At 46.4% G+C, this 10,249-nt stretch overlaps 1 protein-coding gene across 1 annotated transcript; it reads right to left on the reverse strand.

Annotated features, from left to right (window-relative positions):
* Positions 1 to 2,146: 2,146 nt before the first annotated feature.
* PPP1R15B (protein phosphatase 1 regulatory subunit 15B) lies at positions 2,147 to 9,766 on the reverse strand. Its single transcript, XM_080367206.1, has 2 exons — positions 8,086 to 9,766; positions 2,147 to 5,160 (listed from the first exon to the last, which is right to left on the reverse strand). The coding sequence occupies exons 1-2, from the start codon at positions 9,628 to 9,630 to the stop codon at positions 4,948 to 4,950; spliced, it is 1,758 nt and encodes a 585-aa protein (XP_080223332.1). The 5' UTR covers positions 9,631 to 9,766; the 3' UTR covers positions 2,147 to 4,947.
* Positions 9,767 to 10,249: the final 483 nt, after the last annotated feature.

Consider the following 10,249-nt stretch of genomic DNA (forward strand, 5'->3'; position numbering starts at 1 on the left):
CGAGCTACAGCCCGTGGGGCCAAGGCCACGCAGCTGGAAAGCAGCGGAGTCTCCTCGGAATTGCAATCACCTCGTGAGTCAGCGTTGCCGCCTTCTCCTGCCTGCCAGTTTCAGAAGAAACTTGCTTTTGTGGGACCAAACCAGCTCCGCGGCACTATTAATTTGCAAACGGCATTTTAGTGGGCACCGTGAGCAGCGACTACGAAAATAGCAGCTTATTTACTCCCCATGTGCTTTGCTGACAAACAAGTTCTTAAGTCCCGTGGAGAAGATGCAGCTACCAGAGCAAGAACAATTCTACTCTAACACAGATAAATTGTCAACTGAATTCCAACTGCAGACCTCGGTGCTGATAGAATAAAGAAATCCCAGCAGGATTTCTACATTCCAGATGGCATCTGGATACACTGCCAAACACACAGAAGCTTTCATTTAGCACACTAACTATATTTCTTTAAGCTAGCTCACTGAATAAAGAGGAAATTACAATGTTCATTTTTAAGGCAGATTCTAGAGCCAGCAGAACAGGTAAATATGACTTAAAAAAACAAAAACACTTTAAAAAGCCACCATAATTATAATGTTCACTATGTTCAGCTTTGTTCAGTGTTCTCAACAGGGTACTGCAGGAAGTTCAGACAATGTTTTCCCTTGTCTCATCCAGCAGTTTTCTACCCGTGCTACTCTTAGAGAAACAAACACTGCACAATGGTGTTGTAGAGATGCCCAGACGAGGCGCAAGCACAGGATGAAACGCAGCTTGTGCTGCAAGACAGGAGCAAACAGTACACAGTGCCATTCCAGCCCCCAGCTCCAAGCAACACTCTTCCTTAAGGCATAAACTAAACAATGAGTAACTTGAAAGTTCTCCCCCTAGAACGTTGCTGTAGAAGAGTGACCAACCCGTGGCCCTTGAACTCATTCCAGAGATTCCTGAGCCATGACTATGTCACACAGGGAGCAGAGCTACTGGTAATGCTTGCTCATCACCAGTATCGCTGCTCCGGAGGAAACTGGTCAGCAGGGTTTTGGTGGAGACCGAAATCGTGACTCACACCCACCCAGTCCAGCCTCCTTCCCCACAGTGCGCCCCTCGGAAGCCCTGGAAAAGCTGATTTGTGCCTGCAAACCACTGCGGGCACCTGTATCCTGTCACTCCCATACGTAAAGCTGACTTCTCGTTGCTGCCCTGGTTGCCGCCAGCAGCAGCACAACACTTCCAGCCTCCTCCTCCTCCTCCCCAGCCAAGAGCCACCACCCCAAGCAGGGGCACAACATCCGCAAAACACCCAGTTCCTGCGAGGGTTTCTAGCTTCACGCTTCTGGAAGTCCGTGCCGTAATTCTCTAGCCAAAAAAAAAAAAAAAAAAAAAACCAACCCCATGGACTGACAGACGCAGCTTTACACAACACAAAAAAAAAATAACCTTCATTAAAAATAATTACGCTGGATAACATTGCGCAGGATGAAGTGTTAACTGGGCAATGCCACCTCTTGCTGTATCCTGAGCTCCTTACCAAACATTTTACTCCAATTCATTAAAATGTAAACAAGGGAACAAATACTACACCGCCTTGTACGCCAACGCCACGTGGCACAACACAGGGAAGTGTTCTGGCTCTTTTCCAGCTGAGGGAAGATCAGATGTTTGGCACCCTCAAGTCACTTCTACTCACAGGTGACACCTCAAATTTGTTTCAGAGCAAAACCTGAAAATACTCCAAAAAAACCCATAAAAAACCCCCTTCAAACCCATGCAGTATTCATATTTAAAGTTATGCTAACCAACGAGCAAACTAAAACCAGAGCTCAATACTGGCAACAAATAATAAGGCAACAAAACCTTAACATGCCTGCTCGCACCAAAACCTCGTTAGAATACAACTAATTGCATTTGCACACTTTGTATTTTAGCTTAAAAGCTTCACCAGTACAAGGAACCCTTACCATCACACATTTACTGGTTTGGAAGGAAATTCACAGGGGAGAGTGCCTGCTTCTAAATTGCTATAACCTCCTCCAAAACACTAAAGGTGATAAAAAAATATTTAATATTCTTGTAAAGCCACACGTACGTACACAAATCGTGCTCTTGCAGTTACCCAACGTCCCTTCTAAGTTCCTTCAGAGAAAAACAATTTGGCACTATCTTGCAAATATCTTTATTACAATTTACAGATTAGTTCTGAATAGTTTTATTATGTACAGAAATAGAACTTTAGATATAAAAACCCAACAAACTTGACACAAATCAATTAAAATCTGTATAAAGCCAATGTCGCAGGTTTTCTAACTTCCTCTAAATTATACAAAAATAAAATCTGATAGGTACAGTTTTGATTTAAAGTTCAACAAGTGTTATTTTTTACTGTCTCACTCAAAGCACTCAACACATGTACACATCCTGCATGACCACTTTAAGATATGTTACAGGGAAAATGGTGACAACCAAGCTTAGCTTGCTTTTAAGATGAAGTTTATGGTGATGAGTTTAGTGTTACCTATCCCCTTACACTGGATGCTTTGAAAACGTGAGGTTTGAGAGTGGAAAAAGCTTACCCAAGCAGGTATGTCTCGGTGAGAATCAGCAGTGTTAAGAGCCGAGCACTTGATACACTGCAGGCTGGAAAAGAATAATTTCTCAAATATTAAAGCACTTTGTGAGTAGCCGGTTTTAATCTAGTTTATATCCAATTTGTCCATTCTGTTCATTTCCAGCTACAGCCTTTTCCAAGCCTCTGCACACAGTGGAGCAGTATTTGCAGGTGTTAACTGACACCACTCTGAAGCACCGATCACTACCACTTACAAGCACCAGTAAATCAAGTGAGTTGTCCAGAGGAACTGAAGCACCACGTTCTCCAAGATCAAAGAAACCAGGAGAATCACAGAAAAATTACTATAGTATATTTTACTAAGAGCAATGAACAGCAGTTTTCACTTACCAGTCACACCTGGACCACAAATCAGCAGATTTTCTATTTTTGTTCTACATTTATCATCCCACATGCTTTTTCCTGAACTAAAAAGCAGAACACCTGTTGTCAAATATGACACAGGAAAACAAACTCTTAAAAATTCAGAGTTATTTCACAGGAACTGAGGGCATGATTAGAATTACAATTTCGCAACTAAAATTCTCTTTTGTAGGAAAGGAAAATCCCCCCCCCCTTTGTTTTTTCTAATGCCATGGGGATGAAAAATAATATTGCTGCATTGCTTTCAAGTAGCCAGTCTGCAAGGCTGCTTGACTTTCAGCTGTATTTTAAGTTTACAGGACAACTCACCTGTAGTCCAGTTAACCCTCTGAATTTCGTAATTGTAACACTTCTAACTTGGGAGCAGAGAAAGGCAATTTTTAAATTCAAAGAACATACTTCAGGCAATAAGAATAAACTATAAACCCAAACCCTCTGAAATTTGAGGCAGAATTAACAGATGGCCAAAAAAATGGCACAATAAAGCAGAAAATGCAGCAAAGTGCTGTGGAGCATTCCTCTTCATGTATAATTTTCTTTCAAATTAAAAACTGTAATCATTAATGAGATGGCAAATCTGAAGTGGTTTTAGGTTTCTCCCTTACAAAAGGGAAACAATTCTAGTCAGCTGAACGAACTAAGTAGCAAATCATTTATTGACACAAGTTTGTGCAAACAAATATGAATTCTTTGATGGTTGCTATTTATTCCATTGCATGAGATCTCACGCCTGCTTGCGTAACAGCCACACAACAGCCTTCAGGTCCAAACACATACCCCAGCGGTGCTGCTTTTTTATTTTGACTGAAACAGAACATTTTAAGTTAGGAACACAAATAAGGAGTGTTTTCCTCCCACTGAGGACCTCAACTTTCAGACCCCAAATGTGAAATGTTGTTTTGGTACCAGAGGAACAAAAGCGCAGACGCAGAGAGATATTAATACTGGCTTTTGGTAAAGAACACAGCGATTTGTAGCCTTAGATTTCCATCAGCCAAAGATAATTCCCCTTACCAGTATCAGAACGAGCATATTAGATACAAGAAAGATGAAGAAGCCTCCACTTCAATTCATCTTCACAAAGCAGAATCAATTCTGGCAAAGTTACCCCAAGGTTAACTAAAGAACTACAGGGTAGTTCCCTGTGCACGGCTACCTAAATTCAAACTATCAGCCATAGCCTCAACACATACCTTGAAGCTTTAATTATTTATCAGGATGAGGCCTTTTTCACTGCTCTGAAAGCAAAGAGGTTTGGTGCACATGCAGCCAACACCCTTTGGACCAGTACTGGGTAAAGGTACTATTTAAATAAAGACAAACCAAAGGGTCTGTAGCGTACCAGAGTTCCTCTGAATCCCCCAGTGTGCTAGACTGAAATATTAAGACATCAAAGCATTACATAAACACTCAAACACTAGATTACATGCAAAACTGGGATCTTAAACCAATAAATTATCTGCTTTGCACAGCAGAGTTACTAGCTAACAAAATTTGAGACTTTTGTACAAGTTAGAGAAAATGGATAACCACAAGAAAACAGCACGTACCCCTAGAAACTTTAAATCAAAACTGCAGTAACTAGGTTCTGAGCCTCATAAATATTTCCTTCAAAATAGGTTTTGTTTTTTCAAAGTGCAAAAATCCAACTTAATAGTCACCACTTCTCAACATACGGCAGACAAGGCATTTTTGGAATGGATTTAACCTAAAGCAGTCTGTTTCTCAAGTGTTACTTAAAAGGAATGCAATTATACTACCCTTACTCTTGATGATACTCAAAAGATTTTGTCAGGATATCAAAATGGGGGACACAGGTATATTTGTTGGCTGAATATTGAACTGGGGAAAAAAGTGCTAAAATCCCACTTCTCCCCCCATTTCAAAATAGCGCGTGCAGCTGCCACCTCACGTTTTGAACATTTTCATGAGTGCTTAGGGTCAAACAACTACCAGATCTTTTAAGGTGCTAGAAGAGATCAACCCTCTTGTAGTAGGTTTCTTGGAGTCTATTAAATACTCTTTGTCTATGTTCTGTGGTGAAGCAGTATCCTATGGCTTCTTCTGTTTCTTGAATACGTTTCTGGAACCTGCATCCATCTCGTGCAATCTCTTCCCAGGGTCCTTTACGATCCTCTTCGCTGCTTACGTAATACTCCGTAACTTTCTCAAGGAAGGTTACCTGGAAAAGACAAGTCGTTTACTAAAGCATTAGCCAAGCACTCAAGCGAAAGGAGCTTAGTATTTATTTGCACGTACTATTATTTATTTTTCATCACAACTTATTAAATGCCTAATAGCAAGAAGTCTCAGATATGCTATCAGTCCACGCTACGTCTCTGCACCACCTAGGCCGGAGTACATTTCAACTCTCAGCTTTAAAAACAACCAGGTGTTGACCTCCCCCTCTACCAACAGCAGAGCTCAAACTACTAGTTTCTAAACTGCAGCCCAAGAGGCCTCTTTAGGCTGAGGGCAGATCACACAACGTTCCCTGTGAAATAACAACACCCCCTCCCTGACAACAGTACTGGGTTATGAACTTAATAGATACAGTTCAAGCAGGTTCCTCAGTAGGGCATGTCAGAACACTCAAGGCTAGAAATATGCTATCGGCCCATACTGAAGCTTACATAATAAAAAAAGGAAGAGTTGTTGTCCTGTAGAGTAAGCAACCACGTGAGCCAGCTCCTCCTTCAGCACCAGGCAAAGAAATCACTGTGCTACATGTAAGGAAGTGACACTCATCACAACGTGACTGGAACAAGCCCATGTACTTAGAGCTGGTATCAAATTCCAGTGTGTTTAAGTTCATGCAAGGAAATGAAGTCCTGACACTCTAGAACACACACAAAAACTTTCACTCTTTGCTATTTTCAAGACCCATTAAGCTACTTTAACAAAGAAACCTTATAGGCTCAGGATCTAAACTTGACAGTATTTAGACTATTACTATAGTAACTGTTTAAGTTCTTCTGTTATCAAGTGACAGGCACAAGCCAGACTATTTCAGGCTTCTACTGAACTACGTATTGCTTTTCATTTAGCTCTACAAGAGGCACAAAACTGAAGAACAAACTAACTAGCTGTCAGCATCCATCAACTCTCACCCCAGGACTAATTCTCGAAGACAAGGCAAACTATTGTTACAGACTACTCCACTGAGTCGCTGCAGGACAACTACTTCTGGAAGGTCAGGAAAAAAGGTGGGGACATTCCTACATTTTATTAATACAGAGCCCTACTTCCATGCCCAGTTCACGCTAACACCATGAGGAGCGTAGAGTGAGACTGTTTTTTGTGGTAGAGTCATCTTCTAACCTTCTCAAAAACCACCAACAGTTACAAAAGAGAGGACCTACAGGAATAATCAGCAGCTGAGGATACAGAGCCACAAGAGACTGTAAGCAACTTTCAGAAGCCATCGAATTCTAGTGCAGTGATCCCAAACTACTGCTGAGTTACCTGCGAAAGCAAGGACACCAGACCCCACGTGTCCTCGCACAGTGTCAATGCACTGCCAACTCATAAGTGAAACAAAACACTCCCAGGTTTTATGACTTTTCAAATATGAATATAGCTGCTATTTGATTGCAGGATGCCCAATAGGAAACAGCCTTAACTTTTAGATTTTCTGGGGACACCTCAGTCACTGCTCAGCAATCTCTGCTGTTTGCACATAGGCCTAATTAAGTATCTGTTTCCCAGCACACAGAGCTGTTACATCAGCCTATCCCTCTGCAATTTCCTACCTTGCATCCTTTTTACATCAGTCTACGGTACCCTCGGGCACAATTACTGGAATCTGTAACGTCATGCTAAATATTGCACCTAGATCATCGTTCTTTCACCGTGTCAAGAGATTACACAGAATCAAACAACACATTAGTCAAAAAATTACTATTGTTAACTCTACACCCCTGATCCTCAACAAGATTTTAGTTGCAGCAGTGTTACCTCGCAGCATTTCAGACAGGTGTTGCCAGTTACAAAGGACCTCTTGGAGGAACAGTTTGAGCATTTTCCACTTAGATTAAAACGCAACAGTTTGTCCTGTGTGAACCGTTAACTTTTGTAAATGCCACCTGCCCTAACACAGGTATGAATTTACCTCCAAGCCAGGCTCTCAAGTTAAAGGCGCAAACACATCTCCTCCCTGTAAGAACACTAAAGCAAGCAGTTATACAAGCTTTCTATTTTGATAACTTGTTACACTAGTGTATCGCCCTGGGACTTTGTATCACAAGCTATTTATTGCTCCTACAAAGGTCGGCAGTGTCAGGCAAGTCTCAAGACATCACGCCTGAAAAGCCATCTTGTACGTCTGTAGCATCACAACACTTACGAAGACAAATTTATTATTACTATTTACCTGAATCCTAGCACATTAGAAATTTTTTAATGCACAAACTCCTCATAAACACATTACACTTCCAGTTTGTGCTCAAAAGCCCAGTTTCAGATTACATCCTTTTTATAAACGACTGCTGAATTACAGTAGTCTCTTAAATGGAAGTGGGATTATTACTACACTTCGTATTGAAACTTCAGTGACTTACTGCAGCATGTCTTAACCCACAACAGAAGAGCTCTTTCTACAAGAAAAGACATTTATAACCCAAGCAGGCTTGTCACAAGTCCTAACGTTCACAATGCTGGAGGTCTCGATCACACTACATGCACGACAAGTCCCTAAAATACATCATCAACATTATTCATAACAGAAACCTGTACTTTCCAAAGGAAAAACTTACACCACAGTTCTCATCTGTTTCTCCCATGACGAAAACTGCCTTACAACACAAATACAGAATGAAAACTCCATCTTAAACGGAGAATTTAACTTCAAGTCTAGAAAAGAAATTTAAAGACATTATCTGCCCACTATCTGAATCACAAACTCTACCATCACGTGCAAAGGATGAGGCACACATAAATAATTAGACCAGAAGCTCACGCGGGCATGATCTGGCTGGAATCCTGGCACAAGTGACCTCATCCACTCACATACTACCTAGCACAATGTGGGTTTGTTGGTTGTTGGTTTTTGTTGTTGTTTTTTTTTTTAGCATCCCCAAAACACAAAACCATAAACAAAAGTATATACCTTTTTCTGCTTGGTATTTCTACATTTCTCACTAGAAAGAATGCCATGCTGCACAGTGACCCCACAATTACGTTTTTCCAACTGCACCCGACAAACAGTTAAGTGACTACGTTCAGAAGTGACCAAAGTCGACCTCTCTGCTCCTTTTAAACCAGGTGTCCCTTTCTTCTCTGCTGTTTGAAAGGCTGCCTTGAAATTTAAAGGATTATACGGATCATCTGAGGTACAGAACGAGTTCCAAAGTTTCAAGTTTTCTGCCTCATCCACACTGCTACAGTCCCATTCGTCCTCCTCTTCAGAACTAGGGTGAGGAGACCCTGAGGACTCCTCTGCCCATGAAGAATCTTCCTCCTCCTCCTCCTCCTCCTCCACCTCTTCCACATCTGACATATATTTTCCTGGCTCACTGGAAGATGTCTGAATGGTGGCTGTGAAGTTCTGAGGGTTGTACGGATCCAAACTGTAAAAGGAATTCCAGAGATGGAGCCTTTCCCCGTCCTGGCTACCGGCCTCCGAATCTGAGGGGAGCCCTTCACTGTCAAACCCATCGTCATCATCATCATCATCCCAGTCTTCCTCGTCATCTGCGCTGTCCTCCCCGCTGGAAACTCCCCCCATGATATAGTCTATTAATTTATTCGCACAGGCAGGTCTGGCTGAAACCAGCAGGTTCGGCTCTATTTCGGAGTCCTCCTCATCCTCCTCAACTGAGGCTTCCCCCACAAGTGCCGCTTCCTCAGCTGAACCCCTCAACCCCTCCTGCTCCAAGCGACCACCTCCGGGCTGTCTCCCCGCGTCGCTCGGCTCCTCGGGCCGCTTCAGCTCCCCGGCATGGCACCGCTGCTCCCCTACCTCTTCCTGACAAGCGCCCTTGTGCTGCTGCTGCTGCTCCTCCTCCAGGCTGTGGTAGCCGTGGTCCGGGTCCGGCACGGCCAAGTGCCACCGCTGGAGAAAGGCCAAGCGCTTGCTGCGGAGGAACTCGGCCTCCGGCAGGGCGGCCCGGGCGGGGCAGCCTCGCCAGGCGGCGGCGGGGACCTCGGCCCGCAGGGGCTGGGGCAGGTGGCTCTTGCCGGAGCAGCCGGCCTGGCCCTGCTCCGGGCCCAGCACGTACAAGTCCACACGCGGGCCGGGGAAGGACACCAGGCTGCTCCGCACCAGCCCGGCTCCCCAGAGGCCCGGTGGGGCCTCCTTCTCCCGCTCTCGCCCCTTCTCCAGGGGCTCCTCCGCCCACGGCAGCGTCTCCTCGGGCCAGTCCAGCGAGTCGGCCGGCTCGGGTAGCAGCAGCAGCGGGCCCTTGGGCGGCTGCCCGCTGGCGGGGCAGAGGGCACTGCTCAGCGTGGGGCCGGGCAGCAGCCGCTGCAGCAACGCGGGCAGCGGGGAGAGGAGCTGCGACATCAGCCGCAGCCAGGAGAAGGGCGGGCTCGCCTGGGGCGAGCCGCCGGCGGGGGCCGCGCTGGGCCCGGCCAGCTTAGGCCAGGCCGCGGCTAAGCCTAGCCAGGCCCGCCCCAGGCCGGGGCCGGCGCGATCTCGGCCGCTCGGCTCCATAAGCGCCGGCGAGGGGCAGAGGAGACTCTTCAGCGCTCCCAGCGGTGCGGTCGGGCCTGCGGAGCGGCGCTCCGTCCAGGGGCTGCGGGGCGGCGGACGGCGGGCGGCTGCGCTCGGGTACTTGACTCCATCCTGCTGCGGGCGGCGGCACAAAATGGCGGCGCGGGGCCCAGCGCAGCGCCTCAACCCGCCCGCGGCCGGCGCCGGCCCCACGCGCAGGCGCCCGCCCGCCCCCGCCCCGTCACCGCGCGCCGCCGGCCCCCATTGGCCAGCGGCGCGGCGTCAGGGAAGCCACGCCCCCCGGGCGGCCGCCGGCGGGGCGGAGGCACCGCCCCTCCTTCCGCGTGGGGATTGCATCAGCCGGAGGGCGCCGCGCGGCAGCGCCCCCTCTGGCGGCGAGGGGGAACAGCGGGGGGGCAGCCGGGTCCGGGGGGACGCCCGGGTCCGGGGGGCAGGCAGAGGTGCAGGCAGATGTGCAAGTAAAGATGCGGGCAGATGTGCAGGCCGAGATGCAAGAAGATGTGTGGGCATAGGCGCAGGTAGATGTGCAGGCAGAGATGCAAGAAGATGTGCAGGTAGATGTGTGGGCAGATGTGCAGGCTGAGATGTAAGAAGATAT

This window comes from Falco punctatus, assembly GCF_963210335.1.
Source record: "Falco punctatus genome assembly, chromosome: 17".
Lineage (NCBI taxonomy): Eukaryota > Metazoa > Chordata > Aves > Falconiformes > Falconidae > Falco > Falco punctatus.

What these genes read in the sequence shown, in the direction of transcription:
- PPP1R15B (XM_080367206.1), bottom strand. Translation starts at nt 9,630, where the DNA reads ATGGAGCCGAGCGGCCGAGATCGCGCCGGCCCCGGCCTGGGGCGGGCC. An exon ending in GAAATACCAAGCAGAAAAAG is followed by an intron (nt 5,161 to 8,085) that starts GTATATACTTTT and finishes TGTCTTTTCCAG; the next exon opens with GTAACCTTCCTTGAGAAAGT.